At 34.4% G+C, this 21,667-nt stretch overlaps 1 protein-coding gene across 1 annotated transcript; it reads right to left on the reverse strand.

The window, feature by feature from the left end:
- Window positions 1-913: 913 nt before the first annotated feature.
- On the reverse strand, window positions 914-3,643 carry LOC147299801 (EG45-like domain containing protein). The gene is made up of 3 exons (XM_086250140.1): window positions 3,475-3,643; window positions 1,869-2,145; window positions 914-1,121 (listed from the first exon to the last, which is right to left on the reverse strand). The coding sequence occupies exons 1-3, from the start codon at window positions 3,593-3,595 to the stop codon at window positions 1,115-1,117; spliced, it is 405 nt and encodes a 134-aa protein (XP_086106266.1). The 5' UTR covers window positions 3,596-3,643; the 3' UTR covers window positions 914-1,114.
- Window positions 3,644-21,667: the final 18,024 nt, after the last annotated feature.

The raw sequence follows: 21,667 nt of genomic DNA on the forward strand, positions 1-21,667 counted from the left end.
AAATATATTACTTGTATCTTAAGTATTAGTGTAATATTGACTCCAAGTAGAATAAGGCATTAGTTCATTTAATTCTTACATCTGGATGATATTGGTGGTTAATTTCTTGATCCCCACGAATATATCCCTTGGTGACTTTGAGAAGACATGCATGGATTCAAGTTTCAAACAAGTGGAGAGGTATACAAAATATGACAAATAAATATAAAAATAAATTAATTAAGTATAATTAAAAAATCCATATTAGTATATTTTATACGAGTTTACAAATTCAATTATAATTGTCAATGACCATTTGGTCTAGTGAATGACACATAATTTTTTTTATATATATCTGAGGTGGTCTCAGTTCAGAACTCATGAATGATAGTTAATAAATAAAAAAATCAATATAATTGTATGCTCTACAACTTCCTACTTGGTCTACACCAACATATACATAAGTGAGACTCGAAATTGATAGAAAAGGAATCCATCTGCATTTTTGTTTGAGGGGAAAAAAAAAAAGGAAATTGAAAATTTTGAATCAACCGCGTAAAAGCTACAAGAAAAGGGAGAGAAATGGGATCGGTGGTGCGTGCGTGATATTGTGGTTTCTTGATCCCCACGAATATATCCCTTGTTGACTTTGAGAAGACTTGATCGGGGAGAGAGAAATGGAGGGGAGAAGAGAAAGAGGAAAGAAGGTTCTGATTTCCATCGATACCTTAAGAATTAAGGTAAATTTCGACAACTTAATTAGAACTTTCTTTGAGGCTTCCACCTATGACCAAGATTGCTTTATTAATCTCGATCCCATATATCTCTCTTCCTCAAACCTCCATGATATATAGTACCATATATTTGTCATAACATTCAGTCAGCTGGTTGAGACATGCATGCATGCTAGGTTGAGAAAAGTCAAGATGCGGGATTGGTATCTGAATTAAATTTAATTGGAAAGTGAAGATGTTATAGGTTGCAAAAGATTAATTAAGGACCCTCTTTATTTAATCTTCTTAATGCTTATTTAAAACATCAGCTCATCACGTGTGATACACAGTCTGCTACGTTTTGGATTACAAGTGGTCCTTGCATGACATTATTAATTTACTCCTTAGAGAGCTAGCTAGTTTCAAACCCTGCAAACAACAGAAAAAAAAAAAAAAGAGAAACAAAATAAGCTTCAATATTTTCATATATGACGAGCTTTATTTACTTAAAAAATAGGGTGGCATTATTGACATTTCCTTAAACACTATATGCACTCTTCATATGTTTGTTACTATTTTTTCTTCTTTTAATTACTTTTTATCATTTGAATTGTCAAAATTAATATTACCCCTCACATTCACGTAAGGTGAAAATCACAAAATGATAAGAGCAATCTTGACAATTGAAAGAATGAATAGTAATTGAAAGAATGAAAATAATTAATGAATAAATGATGAATGCATATAGTGTTTTGGGAGTGCTAATAACATTACTCAAAAATGACCACCATTATGTAAAATTATCATGAGTAAAACTAACACCATATTTGTAGCATACTAAGGTGGCATAACAAATCTGCTAGCTCAAATTAAGTGTAACGGTTTAGGCTAAAATAGGTATTAGTGATTATATGTGTTATGATTTGTGTGGAATTGTAACACATGTCAGCATGTGACATGTGTTACTGTGAAGTCATGCACAATAATTTTTCATTCACCGAAATACCAAAACTATTCCCAAATTATATTCACCAAATAAATTAGCAATATTTCATTTTTTCAAATATGAATTTATTGATTTCTAACACGTAATATATTGGCACATTATTTGATGAATAAATTATGTGAGTTTAGGAGTAATGAAAAAATATAGATTGGTACTATATATATACTTACTGAGTATACTCAATCTTGATTTTGCCAGCATCCGGGTTAGCAATCGCAGCAAAGGCCTCTTGAGAGAGATCAATGGTTCCTCGGCATCCAGGGGGACAGTAGTCCACAATTTTGACCACAACGCTATTACCCTTGCAAGGTTGTGGCACACCTTGGTTAGTGGCCCCAATGCATTTGACACTATACCTTCTTCCACAAGCAGCTCTGTTGCCCCAAATGGCATCGCTTGCTGCAGCTATCATCACACCATCATTTTGATATCCATTGCATGAGGAGGCTGCACATGATCAACAGAGATCGAATGCGTATATATATATATAAGTTATAATGCACAAGAGTTGATCAACCAAGTAATTATATAGCTAGTCGATTCGATATGCAAGTATTATCAAAATTTTGTACGCATCCGTCAACCTTCTCCTTTATTCTTAGTTACGGTCATTGACATAGTTTTGGCAAAAAAAAAAAGGGTCCTTGGCATAGTTTAAAACTGGTGATTTTAGAGAGAGAGGCGCACACACATATAAACATATATCTATATATAGAGGTTTTACTGGTGTCTTATGAGTCTTAGCTCAAAATTGTAATAAGGATTATTTGGAGGATCCTTTAACGGAAGAGGCCTCTATATATTATATATATATATATAATATATATATTTTTTGACATACACATAGTTTAATTTACTTATATACGTTTAATTTCTTCTTCCAAATACAAATCGCTATCAGGCACAAAATACGTTTGTGTTGTTCATGTAGATTTTAGACTGACATTTAGGATATATAGTTTCTATTTGTGAATAGTAGTGATGATTTAACATTTTTCCAATAAAATAAGGGTTTTTTTTAATAAGTCCATTTGGACAAAAGTAGTTTTTAAAAAACCCAAATGCGGATGCCCAATTTCCAGTCGACTCACTTTTTAAAAATCAAGTACTACTATAGTAGAGTTACTGTAGCGCACTACAGTACCTTTGAAAATTGTTATTGTATAACAGTAACTATTTACATTGCAAAAATACACTATTAATTAATTGCTACTCTTTGGCAGTAGCAATCATTATTACTGTAAAACAATAACTATTTAAATTGTAAAAATACACTATTAATTGCTACTGTTTGAAAGTAGCAATTATTGTTACTTGGCAATTTGTTTAGTTTTTTTTTTTTTAAAAAAAAACCATGGAAAAAACATATCGTTGACTTATTTATACAAAAAAGTGAATTTATTTTTACAAAAAAGTCGACTTATTTGTACAAAGTGGACTTATTTGTCATTCAACTTTTTAAGTGAGTTTTTTTTGTACAAAGGGCTCTAAAAGTGGACTTTTTGTAGTTAACTGATAAAAAAAAAAAATGTAGTGATAAATTTATATGATATCCATGGATATATGTATTAAAGGGTTAGAATGCAAATCCAATCAGATCCCTTCATGTACATTATAAACTCAAGTGGAACTTCATAACTGAAATTGTTTCGAATATAAATTAATTAAAACACACAAAATTAATTGCGCAAAATTAATTAATATAGCATACCAGTTTTCCAATTAGAACGTTGACTTAGCCTGTGATATTCAAAATAAAGAAATTTATATACTTACGAACGTAAGGAGGTGTATAAAAAGTGGCTGTTCCCTGAGCCGCATATGCAGCTGATGGAAGGCATACAGTCATGGCCACCAAAATGAGAACCCTCAGTTCCAATCCCATTTTTGCTATCATAAAAACTAGTAAATTCAAGTGCGATGCAGTATTTTGTGGAGCAAACTTAAGGCTTCCCTCCATTTTATAGAGGAAACCTAGCTTGAAAGTCATCATCTAATTTCATTGTCAATGCTGGCTGCTGCGTCCCTTTTTTTCTTTGGTCCAGCTAAATCCACAGCACGGTCCAAGTCTTAACCACTTAGATGTACGTTCCAATAGAAACCAAGAATAGTGGTATACCCTATCTAGATGGATATGCCAATTGATTCGATCTTTTGATCGTTTAAAGTAAAAAGTAAACAGAAAAAAGAAAACAAAAATATTAATTATAATCATTTGATACATGTACATGCATTTGTAATTACCATTTTCATCTTTACATAATTAGACTAAAGGGTGAGTCATGATTTAATTAGTCCATTTTATATATATATATATATATATATATATGTTAGCTTTAGACTAAAATCAAATAATGGTTTTTAAATTTTGACCCAAGTTCAAAAATATTGTTCAGACGTATTTTATTCCAAAACTACTCTAATATTATCTTACAATTAATGAAATTTAAATTATAATATTATCCTAATATTATAATATTATCACATAAAAAATATAATTAAAGGTTCGTTCATTATAACTACTAAAGTTTAATAAAATTTTAGTTTAACTATCAAAATATAATTAGATTTTAGTTTAGGTACCAGTTAACTTTTCAAAGAGCCTGAATACATAAATGTATCCGGCCAGTTATCATGTTATTTACAAATCTACCCTATTAAAATTTACGTTTGTCTTGTTTAAACAATACACTAATACCCAATACATAGAGAAAATGGAGTCATATACGTAAATGACAGCAAGTAATGTGTTTGATGAAGCGCGCGTCCAACCCCACATGCCCAATTACAAAGAGTCACCGTTGGGGGTCCTTGTCCAAATGTATAATGTTATGTACTCCACCCACTTAACCTATGCAACCAATCTCACCTTCCTCTTTTCCTAAATATATAATACGTATAATCCCTCTCCTTAGCCAACAATTAAAGATGAAGAGAGAGAGAAACAAAGACAAAAACATAGAGAGATGGCCATTAATTACATCATGCAATTGCTGCCTCAACCAAAATCGAAAGCACCCTCTTTCATCAATTAATCCCTTCAAACACAGATCAAGTACTTTTATGGCATGTAACCAAACCCAACTTTCAAGCCTCACGTATGCACATGTTTTTCTAATGACCCAGTTGCAAATTATGTCTACAAATTTCATTTTGGTGTTTCATTTATTAATTTAATCACAATTACATTATGATTGTGTGACACACAACTGTGAATGTATGATAGTCACAATTGTGACTGTCATGTAGTCACTAATGTGGTGACTTAGTCACAATTGTGATAGTCACACTATGTACCAATCACAATTGTGATTGACATGCAGTTACCAATGTGGCTAAGTCACAATTATACCAATATAGATCAGTCAAAATTATATTAATATTTATACATATACTAAATAATTTACCTATTTATTTTACTTAGGATCTCGTTTTCACTTAGTATTTAGGGTATAACTCCTGGATTTGAGCTTAACTCGAGAGCTAAATCATAAAAGCATAAACTATTAACTCTAAAATTTGATTTTAAATCTTAAAATAGCAACTTGAAACTTTAAGCCCTAAACTATATTAAATCATAATCTAATAAACTTGCCAAGAAACTCAATAATAAACATCTGAACTAACTATCCAAAAATAAAATTAAAGAATGATACAGATGTTGCTCTAGTGGTATGTTGGGCAACATATGCAGTATATTTCAATGAATGATACAAGAGTATTGAAACTCTCGCATAAACTTCATCAGACGTGGGCGGGCAAATCTATCAACTAATAAGGCCCAAAAGAAAGGGGCTGTTAGTTTGTGACCTACTTTGAAAAGATTATTGAAAATAGGTATTTAATCCTAATTTTCTATATAATTAAATGTTGATGGGTGCTATATATTCACATTCCCATTAAGTAATCTTACACTCCTCTGTCAATTTTAATTCATGTATAATCTTTTTAGAGAAAATTACAGATTTAGTCCAGTTATTTTATACCTAGTTCAATTTTGGTCCACAATCTTTTTTAAGTTATGTTTTAGTCCTAATTGTTCCACTTGTTCAATAAAGGTCTAGATTTGTTTTCTCAAATTTGGCATGTTTTTTACCCTATCAAATCTCACCCAAATTCAGCAAACATATACTTGTTTTAAAGCTATGCATTTCTTCTTTACAATCATATAAAGATTATTCAAATTAAAGTTCTAAAACTCAAGATAATTGACTCCAAAGTAGGGTACCCGAAACTGCTAATTTTTCAAACTTCATCCAATCTCAATTCTCTTAGATTCTAATACTCCTAATTTTTTTTTTTTAAATCACAAATCTGGACCTTTATTGAAAAAATGAAACAATTAGTGGACCAAAACAGAACTTAAAAAAGATTGTGGACCAAAATTGAATTAGGTATAAATAAGTGAACAAAATCTGTAATTTTCTCATCTTTCTATCAATAAAATTGTCAAAACCACCCTTATTTCCTTTATAAAATTCTTCAAACACTTGCATATCCATGGTTTCTTTTTATTTTCTTTTTGGTATATCTATAGTTTATGTAAGAAAAGACATAAGGTATATTTATAAGTATCATTTTTATGCAGTTCAAATAACTACTGTTATACAATGGCAATTACTGAGCACTCGGTGAACAGTGCCGAATGCTCGGTAAACTTTACGGAGCACTCAGTGGGTTTAAGGTTTTGTGTCGCGCGCATTTCATTTAAGTAGACCAAACTGGAAGTTACTATAGCGTAAGAGCTTGGTTATCAGGCTAATTTTTCAACTGGACTTCTAAAAAAAAAACCGTATAATATAAGTTAAAAGTAATTAAACTAGACAACTAGCGACATTAAGTTATTATATATCTTAGAAATAATTGTTCTTTCTATTAGTTTTTCTTTATTCATACAATCCGACTGACTGAAGAGACTTAACATGAAGAACAACCCATTTATGAGTTAGAATATATTACTTTAATGAATTATATATTGATTTCAAAATCATGTAGTTTAATTTAAAATTGATTAAAGAAAAACACTATAGAATGTTTTAAAATCTTACCATGGCTCACCCTTCTAATACTTATGTATGCTTACATTTCTCGTACTTATCACATAATTTCTCTATCTTTAGACCTGTGTATCTCATTACGTATTATACTCATGCACGCAAAATTTATGTATGTACCTTCATTTTTCTATCCTCTACACCAAGATTTTCAACAAATCTATTCTATTATAAAGGCAATAGGAGAGTTTTGGTGTTAGAGGCTTTACCAAAATTGGAATTGTCTCAAATGACATTTTTTAAACAAAATAATTAAATAAAAATATTCTAATAAAATGAGGGTATAGTTGTAAAATGAAATAATAAAAAAATGAAATTAGGAAAAACATGGATTCAAGTTTCAAAGAAAGTGGAGGGATATAAGAACCCTGAAAAAGAAATGTAAAAGTATGTGTATTAATCAGAAAAGTAATTGATACGCGTTGACGTGTGTGTGAAGAGACTAGTATATTTTTAAATAGGGTTTATAAATTTGATTTTAATTATCAATGATCATTTGGTCTAGTGGATGATACCCAATCCTCCTTTTATCTGAGATGGTCCTCAATTCAAAACTTAAGGATGATAGTTAATAAATATATATATATATATATATCACAAATGGTCCCTAAACTTTGACCAAAATATCTAAGGTGGTCTCAGTTCAAAACTCTTGAATGATAATTAATAAATAAAAAAATCAATATACTTGTATGCTCTACAACTTCCTACTTGGTCTACACCAACATATACATAAGTGAGACTCGAAATTGATAGAAAAAGAATCCATCTGCTTTTTTGTTTGAGGGAAAAAAACAAAAAAAGGAAATTGAAAATTTTTAATCAACTGCGTAAAAGCTACGAGAAAAGGGAGAGAAATGGGATCGGTGATGCGTGGGTGATATTGTGGTTTCTTGATCCCCACGAATATATCCCTTGTTGACTTTGAGAAGACTTGATCGAGGAGAGAGAAATGGAGGGGAGAAGAGAAAGAGGAAAGAAGGTTCTGATTTCGATCGATACCTTAAGAATTAAGGTAAATTTCGACAACTTAATTAGAACTTTCTTTGAGGCTTCCACCTATGACCAAGATTGCTTTATTAATCTCGATCCCATATATCTCTCTTCCTCAAACCTCCATGATATATAGTACCATATATTTGTCATAACATTCAGCCAGCTGGTTGAGACATGCATATATGCATGCTAGGCCTATACCAACATCAACCCAAAGCCACGCACCCTTTTCAGCAGTCGCTAATTTACATGCATGAATTAATATAGTTCATACTTGTATACATATAAGAGCTATTGTTCTTACATGCATCTGTTAAATTAACATATATATATATATATATATGTTCTATTTATTATGTTATCGTTACATCAACCTGTTAGAGAAGCTTTCGGTTGCATGAGTGCTTCAATGTGCTATGATGGAAACTGATCGAGTTATGTAATCTTGAATGATCAATGAGAAGCATTGTTCTTGTATTTCTCAACTAGTTGTCCTTCATTATTATAGGTTCAATTTTAGTTGTGCTTGTTCAATAACGGGCAATGCTTTTTTTCTCCTTGAATTGAAACTGAGCCCTCTGCTTCAAGTATAATGTAAGTTGTTTTTTTTTTTTTTTCCTATTATATATTTTTCATGTGGAGACTGAATTTATAATATGAGATTTGTAGTTTTATTGAAAAAGGGAAAAAATTATATATAAGGCTTATAGCATTAATTAACGTTCTCTACAAAATGTAATCATGGACAATTACTAGCGGAAGTAATTAAGAGCATGTACTTTCTAAATCTAACAAGTGACCAAAACATAGTACTTTTTAAGCTGATTTAAACATTTTTGATGGCTCGGTGTCATAATTAAGCTATTAATTAAAAGCATCTTTAGACTAAGGACTTTAATTTGCATGAAATAAATTGTTGTTTACCAATTTACCTTTTACTCAATGAATTCCAGATGTTTGAGGCAGATTTAGATTAGCAGATCAATTGTGTACGTGTAATTTGGCTAAAAATTATAGAGGTCCTATGAAGTTGCTATAAATATTATTTGGGGTTAAAGAGGAATGGACTGTTAAAGCTTTCGACAGGGCCTTGAGCACAAAAGGTTTTAGTGAAGAAAGGATATGGCAAATTTGCAAGAAGCATGAAATGCATAAATTCCTCTAAAGATGAAAACCAAGTATGATAAATTCACAACAATTAAATTGAACGGTTGAGATCATTGGAAACATGACCGTGATAAGCATCTACATATAAATACACTTGAAGAGTATAATTCTATTAACTTTTTCATTGAACCCTTGTCGTTTCAATAATTGTGAAGACCACAACATGATTTTAATGATCAGAGCCGTTCATTTTCTATGTCCATATTCAAAGATCATCTCTGTAAAAAATCGGCCAAATAAGAATTTATCTACCCATATATTCAATTCTCATTAGAAAAAGCATGATCGTTCATTACTTCGACCACTGTTACCTAACTTCTATATCTTCGATTGGGCCGATTTTTTACAGGGATGATCTTGAGTCGGGAACTAAAAAATGAAGTGTTCGAATCGTTGCAAACATGATCGCATTGTATACTTATACATACATAAAAATGCACACAAAAAATGCACTTAGGGACTTGAGCGACGCAGCAATTTCGTAGCCCAAAGTACCTTTAGGCGACGAATTTAACAATTCATCGCCTAATGGTACTTTAAGTGATGAAATATCTACGTCGCTCAAAGTAACCTTAGGCAATAAATTAACGTCGTATTTCGTCGCCCAAAGTACCCTTAGGCAACGAATCTATATATTCGTCGTCCAAAGTATGGCGCAATTCAAGACCATTTTGGCTTGTATTTAGGCGACAAAGTTGGTCGCCGTCCAAAGGTTGTTTAGGAGACGTTTGTCGCTGAAAGAGGCTTTAGGAAACGAATGTGGAAATTCGTCGCCCATTGGGTTTAGGTGATAAATTTGGGTTCGTCGCCCAAAATAGTTTTTCTGGTAGTGATTTAGTTAGTAAAAGAGGAGAGCTATTGTTTAGACAAAAATTAAAAGACGAAGGGCCATATGGGTACAAGCCCAAAAGTGAAAGCCGAGGCTTAAACAAAAGAGAGAAGCCCAATCCCAAGAGGAAGATTGAGGGCCAAATCAAGTAATGAAAGTTATCTTCAGGTGATGCCCAACTGAAACGTCGCCACCATTAATGATGACTTCGGACAATTCCCAACCGAGGGGAAGAAGAACCACCTCAATAATAGCTGGCAAAAGCTAGCTATACAGTACAATGACGTATAAGGGCTGATGTCACCATGCATGCGTTAAGAGTAAGGCCTATATAAACCAGATCCCAAGAAAGAAAAGGCTCTCCCAGACTTTCCCAGAGAAATACACATTATTCCTCAAATAGACAGACCTTTTGAGCTGCCATCTCTGCAGATCTCAGAATTTCTCAGAACTTTTACAGTTTGATTTACAACTTTTCTGTCATTTCATTTCCTTTTATTTGCTCTGCCAAGTGTGAAAGCACTATCCTCTTGGTATCGATTTAAGTACTCAAGTGAGAGTAATCATGTTCACCGTTTATATTTATAAGATGCATTTCATTTCATGAATGGTTTAATTGTTATTATTATGGCTACATTTACTATGAGAACAACCGTTGTTTTCAAATCTGAGTTGGATAATATTAGGCTCACATTTAAATTCATTGTTTTTTTCTTCTATTTGAGCCATGTTTACCTGTATCCTATAGTAATCACTTTCGATTTCAGGCATACAATCATCACTCACCCCATCCAATGAAGTCCTGGAGGCATCTAGGCATATAAAAGAGCCTGAATCACGTTTGGTTCCTACTTGGTTTTACATGTTTGAGAAGGCAATCTTTTGGGCCAACACATACCCTTTTCTTTTATTATTTCCAATTTAAGCCCACAAATAGGCCCAAGTTGGTACAGAGGAAGTATAGTGATTGAAAGCCTTGCATAAGAAGGCCAATATTGGTTCTATATATAGTGTTCATGTACATCAATAAGTTACAACTGAAAAGCTAAAAACAAGTAGTTTGAAATTCAAGTATTTCGCAGCCCATAGATCAAAGAGGATGAGATGAGCTTCTTGAGTTTGAAGTCGAAAATGAAGCATATATTATTCAAACTTGAATGATCTTAACTTGAACACGTGCTTGAATGCAGACTTGAAGTAGGTAATTCAGTTTTTTGTTTATCATGCCCCTGCAAGCTAACAGGGCATGGATGGACTGGGAGCTTGGAGACCAAAAACTTGAAGCGTGCAGAGGAGAGGCCTTTAGTAAAAATGTTGATCAACTACTTGATCGTGACTGCAAATGTAGTGCATAGCAAGCTTTTTGCGAACCACTTTGACCCTGACATAGTGGTAGTCCATCTCCAAATGCTTGGTGCGAGCATGGAGAATGAGATTGGAGGCCAGTGAAATCGAGCTCACATTGTCACACCAGATAAGGGTGCAAGACAACTGTATATGCAGATCACAACACAAGGAACGAAACCAAGACAACTCAGCAGCAGTGTAAGCAAGTTGGCGATACTCAGCTTCCGTGCTTGAGCGAGAGACAATACGTTAAGTTTTGGAGCTCTAAGCAACCAAATTAGAGCCGAGATATATACAATGCCCACCAGTGGAGTATCGATGGTCAGGATCGCCGGCATAATAAGCATCAAAGAATGAAATAAGACATGTAGAACTAGGCTTATAAACCAGGCCATAGTTGAAAGTGTACATGTTTGACATACCAAAGTATGCACTTCACAGCCTGTCAATGAACAGTGGTAGGCTGATGCATAAACTTACAAACTTGGTTGACTGTGAAGGCGATGTCGAGTCGAGTGATGGTGAGGTACTGCAAGGCGCACACGACACTGCGATACTGAGAGGGATCAGGCAATGGGTCACCATCATGTAAACTCATCTTTCGTCCACTAAGAGCTGGAGTAGAAATGAGCTTGTCTTCCTGAAACTTGGTTTGATGCAATAAATCCAAGGCATACTTGGTTTAAGTGAGGTGAAGTGTGCCAGACTGAAACATAGCTTCAACACCCAAAAAGTAGTGAATAGGGCCTAAGTCCTTCATAGAGAATAACTTGGCCAATTGGAAAATAAGATGAGAAACTTGCAGTGGGTTATTCCCTGTAATATGGAAGTCATCGACATAAATGAGCAAAATAATGAACACATCATTACGATGAAAAATGAACAGAGAGTATTTAGCCTTGGATTCTTCAAAACCCAAATCCTCAAGGTAGTCAGAGAAACATTGGAACCAGACACGAGGAGCCTGCTTGAGGCCATATAGAGATCATTTTAGCTTACATACATAACTGAGAAACTGTTGATCAATGAAACTAGGCGGTTGGCGCATATAGACATCCTCTTGGAGAAACCCATGGAGGAAAGCATTCTGAACATCAAGCTGACGAATACTCCACTTGTGATGAACAGCTGCAGCTAGCACAAAACAAATGGTCGAGTGCTTAAAAACGGGACTGAAAGTCTCAGAGTAATCGACGCACTCTTGTTGGTGAAAACCATTAGCCACAAGTCGGGCCTTGTAATGTTCGATGGAATCGTCAGCTTTGCGCTTAATTTTAAAAATCCATTTGTTTGGAAGGACATTCATAGAAGCGGTAGGAGGGACGAGAACCCAAGTGCCACTTTGTTGTAGTGCATTAAACTCAACACCCATAGCATTGCGCCATTCAACCTGTTTGACAGCCTAACTGAAACAGGAAGGCTCAACAAATATATTAATCACAGTAACATTCAAAGCATATTGTTTTTGGATTCCTTCTTTACCTCGTGTCACCATAGAGTGTGTATTGAGAAGCATGGTGATGGATGGAATAGCCAGAGACGTACTAGGTAGTGGAGCTGATGGTGGTGGAGATGGAGAGCTAGGTGTGGAAAATTCGTCCACAAGTGATCGAGAGGTAGGTAGTGATTGGGATGTGGAAGAAAGGGATGAAGAGGGATTGCGAGAGTGTTGTGGAGATCGGGACGCAATAGGAGAGCCTGGGTGATAGGGTGACATGCAGTGTTTGGGAAGAAGACTGGGCCGGGGTTGAATGTGTAGGACTAGAAGGTGAAGATGTGGAGCTGTTGGGAGGAGTTGGATTGGAGGTTAAAGAGTGACCAAGTTGACTCAAAGTAGAAGATAGAGGCTGCATGAAAGAGTTGTTAGAAGAACCTTGAGTAGTAAAGTTAGAGAATAAAAATGGAAAATGTAGCTCATGTGAGACGCATCCAATAGACAAGGAAGAGCTGGGAGAGGAGTGAAGAAATGATACTTTGAAGGGAAATGAGGTTCGTTAAATACCATATGGAGTGATAAATAAACCCGGCCTATATCAAGATCAAGACAACGATACCCAAGGTGATTGAGAGAGTAACCAAGAAAGACACTTTTTGGAACGTAATTGTAATTTATTACTGTTATGTGGCCTTAAATACGGAAAACAAGTGCAGCCAAAAACCCTTAAAAAATCATACTGAGGGGAACATGAGAATAATTTTTTCATAAGGAGACACATTTGCAAGTAAGCGAGAGGGGGTGCGATTGATCAAGTAAATGGCAGTGTTAAAAACATCTCCCCAATATCGAGAGGATATATGGGCATGGGCGAGAAGGGTAAGGCCAACATCAACTATATGGCGATACTTCCTTTCAGCCATCCCATTTTGTTTGGGGTGTTTAGGATAGGAAAAACGTTGTGCAATGCCATTTACTGCCAAATATTCCTAAAAAGCATGTTTTGTGTATTCGCCCCCTTCATCAGTTTGAAGAGTTTTGATTTTGTATGAGAAAAGATTTTCAACATGGGTGCGAAAACGAATAAAAAGAGAATATACTTCATGTTTGTTACTCATTGGAAAAATCCAGGAATAAAGAGAGTAGTCATCCACAAACAAGAAAAAAATATTTATATCATTTTATTGACTTAACAGAGGAGCACCATACATCAGAGCGGATTAATTGTAAAGGAAAAGAAGACTTAGACATAAACAATCTAAAAGGTAGTTTTGTGCTTTTGCCTAGAGGGCACGCATGACAAATTGGAAGGGCATTAGAGCCCTTAACAGACAACACTTGCCAGGGGCTGGATGTCCCATTTGCAAGAAGAGGTTGTAAAATGCCAGGGGCTGGATGTCCTAAACAATAATGCCAAAGAGAGGGTGCCACACAACAACCAAACAAAGCAACACTCTAGGGCTTATTTGAGAACACAGATGCGGTAGTCCTCTGATGAAGATGCAATAGGTATAGGCCATCTTCATCTCCTCCCTTGGAAAAACGTCTTCCCTGTCTATAAATCCTTCACACAAAAGAAATTGGGAAAAAACATGAAATAACAATGATTGTCGTTAGTGAAATGATGAACAACCAAGAGATTATTGGATGCATTTGGACAATAAAGAATATTTTAAGGTGAAGTGAAGAAGAAGAATTAGAGGAAAGAGTAGTGGAACCAGTGTGAGAAATATCCAAACCTATTCCAGAACCAACACCACCCACTGTATCGGATCCACAGTACTTCTTTCGTTGAACAAGATTGTCGAGGTCAGAGGTAATGTGAGCATTGGCTCCACTGTTCGTCAACCAAGTGGCAAATCGAGGACCTTGAGTAGTTGCCATAGCCGAGAGTTTTTGAGTTGGAACTCGGCCTTCGTAAGAGAGATTCATTCGATTGTAGCAATTAAGAGTAGTGTGACCAGGATGAGAACAAATCTGACAGGAAGGACGAGAAGATGTAAACACCGAAGAATAAGAGTCATTAGAAGGATGTGGCCCAAGTACAGATTGTTCATGGTTACCAGAAGAACCAAAGGACTGTCCTCGACTACGGTTACTACTACGACCACCGCGACCGCCAAGAAAACCACCAGAGAACCCACCAGTGAAACCACGACTGCCACGACCTCCATAACGAGACCTGTGAGCATGGAGAGCAATAACCATCGTATCAACAACATGAAGGCTATGCTTAATCAAACGTCGTTCAGTTGAGAGAAGGAGGGCTTCGAGACTATCATAAGTGAACGGCATGTCTCAGGCCTGAGCCGAACTCACAGTGGTCTCGAATTGTGGGCCAATATTGTTTATGATTATGGTAACTAAATCACTATCAGTGACAGGATGTCCAGCAAAAGCAAGAGTATCGGAAAGAGCATTGATCTTGTCAAGAAAATCAGATATGGTCATGTCGCCTCAAGTGGTACGAAGAAATTCTCCTCGGAGTTGAAGAATACAATTTTGATTTTGAGAAGCATACCGCTTCTCCAGAGACACCCAGGTTGCGCGGGAACAAGTGGATTGGGCAACCGTTGAAAGCACTGAGGGAGTGAGAGAGGCATTAAGCCAACTTAGAAATTGTTGATCCTCCTGCATCCAGAATTCATACGCTAGAGATACTTTATCAATGACTTTGCCTTCACTGTCAGTGATGAAACATGGGGGACAAGGCTTCGAGCCATCCACATAGCCGAGCAAATTTCGGCTACAGAGAGAGGGAACAATCTGGGCTAGCCATAGGGGATAATTTGACCTATCCAATTTATAGGTCGTGAGGAAGTTGGCGATGTTGGGTGTTGGGGTTTGAGCAGAGTTGTTGGAGGTTGACATGTTAGGTGTTTGATAGATGTCGTTTGACTTGGTATGCTCTGATACCATAAAGAACAAGAGATAACATAGGACGTATATTGATTGAAAGCCTTGCATAAGAAGGTCAATATTGGTTCTATATATAGTGTTCATGTCCATCAATAAGTTACAATTGAAAGGCTAAAAACAAGGAGTTTGAAATTCAAGTATTTCGCAGCCCATAGATCAGGGAGGATGAGATGAGTTGCTTGAGTTTGAAGTCGAAAGTGAAGCATATATTATTCAAACTTGAATGATCTAAACTTGAACACGTGCTTGAATGCATACTTGAAGTAGGTAATTCAGTTTTCTGTTTATGAGGTGGCACACCCGCAACATACTTAAGCCCAGACAAAAAAAGTTCAAAATTGTAGCCCTCAGTAGGCCCAAAGCCCGCCGAGATATTTTGTGCTATAACAGCTATATCCCTTGTAACCCAAGAAACATTTCAGAAGTTGTGTATCTTCATATGCAGCAAATAATCTTAATTTGCTTCAGCAGAATCAGTTGTCTTGGTCATATCACTACACCATTTTTCCTCTTAAATCCACTATTGGTTTATGTTATCTATTGATGCATTAGCAACTAAAAATTGGTTTGAAGGGTAAATAGCTACCATGCAGTCACTCTTAGGCTGCTGGTTGTAGAGAAAGGGGTGGCAATGTGGCTACCCAAACCAAATTTTTGGAATGGTGGAGTTTGGAGACCAACATTGCTGACAATTTCTGCCTCCACCAATGTTGCAGGCAGTTGCAAATAGAGGCTCACCATTTTGCAGATAGTTGCTGTATTGGTGAAGAGCAACTTGGATTAAAAGAATGCCTCCATGGACTTTGGTGACTAAATAATTAATAGATTCAAAAAGCATTTTCCCACCAAATTAAAATTGCAGCTATTTGAATTGCATTTTTTCAGTTCTGTGCTATTTGCAGATCATTTTAACCCTATTATTTTCAAATGGTGTTTGCTGAAATTTGTATTGCAGCAAGAATTATGCAAAAAATCAGACAACATAACAATAAGTCATTTGAATCTTACATTACAGAAAATAAACAGAAAGGTACATATTTATATATTTAACCTTAATCTTTACATAGCAGGAATTTCACAAGTATTCCAAACACTGATTTAACAAAGATCATTACAGGAATATAGGTCAGCTATCACTCAGCTATCTAGATTACATCACACATTCCCTAATATATTCTACTGATCTCAAAAGACTGGAAGTAGCTTACTCGAACTCAAATCACCCTGCTCATGGATTGGCTGACCTCTGATAATGAGCATATAACAAATACATAAATCTGCAAGAGAATCAAAAAATCATATTTCAGAGTTAGAAACATGCCATTATCGAAGTCAAAAGAGTTGCTCAGCAAACATTAAACCAAATCAAAATGTTTATATAAAAAATCATAAATGAAAATTAAGAAAACTAAATAGAGAAACTCAAACTTTAAAAACAAAAAACAAAAGACAAAGAAACCTGTTTGTTTTTGGGCTTAGATTGAGTAGATCTTGCAGATTGATGTCGCCAAAAATGGAGGAGGAGAGTCGCGGCTGTTAGGGTTTCGAACCGCCGCCTAGGGTGGTCGTCAAGATGATCTGAAAGCACCCATCAACTCAGAGCGATGAGCAGGTGAAGATGAGAGTGGTTTGACATACCTCCATCGCCGGAATAATGTAATCGCTGGCAAAAAGGAGGTTTATGTGTGACTTTAAATCATGTCGATGGTTGGGTGTTCGGGTCGACGAAGACCAGAGGAGGAAAGATGAGAGGGAGTTGAGCGTTTTGGTGGTGGTCTCGTCACCATTGGAGGCCGGACAGAGGTGGAGTCTTCGGAGAAGACTCACGGCAGAGAAGAGAGAAGTGAGAAAGAGAGGTGCAGCTGTGTTGAGGAGGAAAAGAGAAAGTGATTGTTGTAGATGGGTTTTTAACATTTTATAATAAAACCCTAGGTTGCAAAATTACAATTATAACATCTCACAAAAATTTTTAATAAAATATGCAGTAGGATACTAGGAAATAAATTTATAATTTTCTAAATAGATTTTCAAAAGTTTTGAAATTCCACTATTTTTCCAACGTTTAAGTATAGGTGCAATTGCAAATTCCTGGCAAAATAAAAGGTATAGGTGCAAATTCTAACTAAATTTGGTGAACATTCTATTACCTACTCCCACTAATTTTCTATTTTGGTTACCATTTTTGTTTAGCCACTTATTAGTCAACCATTGTACAAATTAGTGGATCCTAAGACAACTATTAACTCCACCAAAATTTTTAAAAACAACTAAAATATTAATTGGTGACTCAAAAAAATGTCATTTGTCACTAACTTCAATCTAGTTTCAATTCAAAGTGGCTTTAAGCCATATTTGTTGTAGTGTATATGGTTGAATTTTCCTTTTCTGACTACTGTATTATGTTCATCTTACAATTTACATCCTAAAATATGTATCTTCACAAGTTGTATTAATTTTATTTTGCATGTTTTGTCAAGACTCTTATATGACAATGAGACAGAGACGGATCATGAATTTTTTCCTCTAGCTATGCTGCATATAATATACAATATACTCTATTTAACCTAAATCCTCTTCTTTCTTTTTTTTTATTTGTCAATTTTAGCCTAAACACTTTCTTTTAAGTAACTCATTCTTTTTAATAATATGTTTAGTTCATTAATAGCCTTGATTATGTGTTTGCTCACCGGAAAAAATGTTAGCTCGATCAGTGATCTTGTACAAATCGTCTTCAAGGGGTGTATTCGATTTAATAGTTTGGTTGATGAAGTGGTTGCTGATGTAATGCCAGAGAAACATGTTTATATATCAGCTCCACCCAAGTCGATCTCTGCATAATGTTTCTCTTGCTGATGTTGTATTACTTGGATTCTTTGTAGTATATATTCCAGTCATTGCTTTATTTATTGGATGTGATTTATCAATTCTTTATAGATCACTATGAGTAATTTGTGGTGCAAAAGACAACAATTCCCATATTGTACGTGTTTCATTTAAGCTTCCATGTAATTTTTTCTGTGGAAACAATTAAATTGGAATACCCACTTGGTGTGTTTGTGACCTCTGACAGGAAAACGTGTCACTTTCAATATTTCTTTATTAGTTACAATTGTTGGAGAGTGAAATATGAACTTTGAACTGAATTAAGATCAAGACTCAAGAGGTATGATTATCAATTTGACCATATCTCCACATCTCAAATCTGTTCTACACCACATGGTTATAAATTTGAGATGATAAAATTTTTATCTTCAACCTAACACTCACATTATGCAGTATGTCCTGTTCATATATGCCAAAAGAACTTTCCCTGTTATCATTCAAATATTTCCCGGATGTTTCTGTTTCTTTTTCCCTTTAATCACATATGAAGTTGAGCAAAAGATAGTGACTTGTAATATAATACAAGAGCGCGCTGTGTTTTCAGGAGCCATTAAAAGTGATGTGGATATATATGGGGCTGCTATAACAAGGTATGGCCACGGAAACAGCAGGGTAATTAAGAAGTATATGCATGCATAGTTCAGATGGAACAATCATAACAAAGAGCAGTCTTATTTTCATAGTGGCCAAGTTGGTAAGCTTTTAAGATGGACAAAAAACATAAGCTGCATAACATTCAATTGAAATCTCCCAAAAAGAGGGGTGATATAGTGATCTTTTCATATATATATATATATATATATACTGGCAGGCTCCATTGTAGGATCCTACAAATAAAATTATTTGTAGAATACCTCATGGGGCCCACTTCCATGTAAATTTTTCAATAATTCGAAATAGTTTATTTTTTAGACCTCTATTCATAGATCATTATTGTAAAAAGTTAGTCAAATCAGAAATTATTTTCTTATCTAACTTTGATTAAATAAATAGACGGTTTTATCGAAAATTTTTGATTCGTGTATTTGTTTCATCAAAGTTAAATAGACAAATGATTTTTGATTTGACTAATTTTTTGTAAGGATGATCTAAAAAATAGACGTTCAGATTATTTAAAATATATGGGAGTAGTCCCCATGCGGTATCCTACAAATAATTTTATTTATAAAATCCTACAATAGAGCCTTATTATATATATATATATATATATCAAAATGCTCTAAAACTAACTGGCCGGTTAGTAAGTTAATACAAAGCTAACCACCATGTTTGGCCCACTGCACAATATAATCTCAAAATCCGAACTGTCTATTTTTTAGGTCATACTTCAAAGATCATCCCTGTGAAAAATCTCCAAAATTAGAAGTCATTTAGCCATTTGATTATAATAATAACTATTTATATGCTTTTATCGAAAATATTGATCGTCTATTTATTTGATCTCAATTAGATGACTACATGATTTTTGATTTAGTTGATTTTTTGTAATGATGATATTTGATGTAGGGCCTAAATAATTGATTGCTCGGATTATGAGATTAGTTATGTAGTAGGCCCAAAAACATGGTTAGCTTCGTATTAACTTGTTAACTGGTTATCTTTAAAGCACTTAATTATCATATATATATATATCTATATATATATAGATATATGTACGTTCTTTGAACCACAAATAGGGACACTCTGAAACCAGCCATAAGTTCAGAAAATATTGTATTTTGCACAAAGGAAAGGTACTCGCTAAGACTAGTACTGCCAAATATTGTATATTCACTCAAATATTGTATTTAGCATTTTCTTTAAGTATGTTGGAACACTCTGAAAGTTGGAATCCCTAGCACTACTGCATGTAACTTAAATACACAACTTCAAAATTTACAACGTGAATGTTACTAACTTTAAAAAGTTAATATATGGAGTGGACTTTTTTAACATAAAAAAATTAGGTGAATTATTTAAGTCTTTATATGGTGCCTAACTAAGCTCCTTTTATTTGAGTGATACATTTTTCAGAATAATATGTTCTTTTTTTATTAATACGTCCAATAAATAATTTTTTGTTTATTAATATGTTTTTGAATTAAAATATTAGACATATTCTTAGTTTTTTTAGTAAATTTTATTTAAATCATTCAATAAAACATTTCAATATTAATTACATATATAATAGTGATTGTGGATTTTCTTTTCTGATAAAGGTTAATGAGTTTTGAAATTTTACTGCACTTTAGTCAGTAGGCCCAATTCAGTTGCTAATGTCAAGTATTTTGGTGCGTCAAAAAATACCAATTTGCCCTTTTCGTTTTTACCCTTATTTACTGGCATGAAATTACGATGTTGTCCTTAATTTTTTTTAGGGTTTATAAATGGGCCGGGTTTATGGCTTAAAATTGGGGTTAGGAAACTTATGGCTTAGGGTTTGAGTCCCGAGTACAAATTTTCCCCAAACCGTTTTGCTGCGTAGCAATAAAATACAAATTTGATACAAATCTAAATTTGTATGGTAGTGTATGTTTATTGATCTATTATAATTTATCTTTTTTTAATTTTGGTCAACTATAGAAAAGTGCATTGAGTCATCTGTAATTTTATTAATTTATTTGTGAATCACCCATTATTTTTAGATTAATATTGTTATCCATGAGATTTGAGCTCAAAACCTCATCCTCACAAAAAGAAAACTCGATGTCACTAGATCAAATAGTCATTCACCTCAGTTCTTGATAATACAAATTTTTTTTTCTCATTTTCATTGTATAAAGAATGTTTTACGAAAATCATTATGTAAAATGTTATATGTACACCCTAATTAGTTAATTTGCTCTACGCGTTTAGATAGATTAGATTAGAGTATTTTAATACGAGGGCTAGAGTACGTACGTCATTTTGAGAAAAGAGAGGGCGATAAGATGTTGGGCATTGAGCAAAAAAGGAACGCGTGAACTCCTAGTTTCACAAGTCCACCAAGTGTGACAGGAAGTTTCTCTTGATTTTTTTTTTTTGAGTTGAAAACAGGAAGTTTCTTGGAACCCTTCAGTACTTACGTGTTGGGTCTACTTCCTTTTCCAGTATATAAGCGTCACTCCTTGATTTTGCTCGGCATCAACGAACTCGATCTTCAAAGTCTCCAACAAGCCCTACCTGCATTAATTCACCATTTTTCTTGTTATGGTCGAGCATTAATTCACTGTCCCTTTTGCCAAAGGCCCAAAGCAGCTGTTTCCAGCAGGTATATATAGAATTAAAAGTCATGCATGTATGTTTCATAGGTACGTCCATCCAAAACCTTTTCAAACTACTAAATTACTCTTCACAATATTCTTAATTTCAAACACCAAA

This window comes from Dryas octopetala, chromosome 1, assembly GCF_963921425.1.
Source record: "Dryas octopetala chromosome 1, drDryOcto1.1, whole genome shotgun sequence".
In the NCBI taxonomy this organism is placed as follows: Eukaryota; Viridiplantae; Streptophyta; class Magnoliopsida; order Rosales; family Rosaceae; genus Dryas; species Dryas octopetala.

Bases quoted from the DNA above. Each gene is read 5' to 3' on its own strand.
- LOC147299801 (XM_086250140.1), bottom strand. From the start codon at position 3,595: ATGATAGCAAAAATGGGATTGGAACTGAGGGTTCTCATTTTGGTGGCC. The intron at 2,146-3,474 runs GTAAGTATATAA...GATCATGTGCAG, and splicing joins TTATACACCTCCTTACGTTC to CCTCCTCATGCAATGGATAT.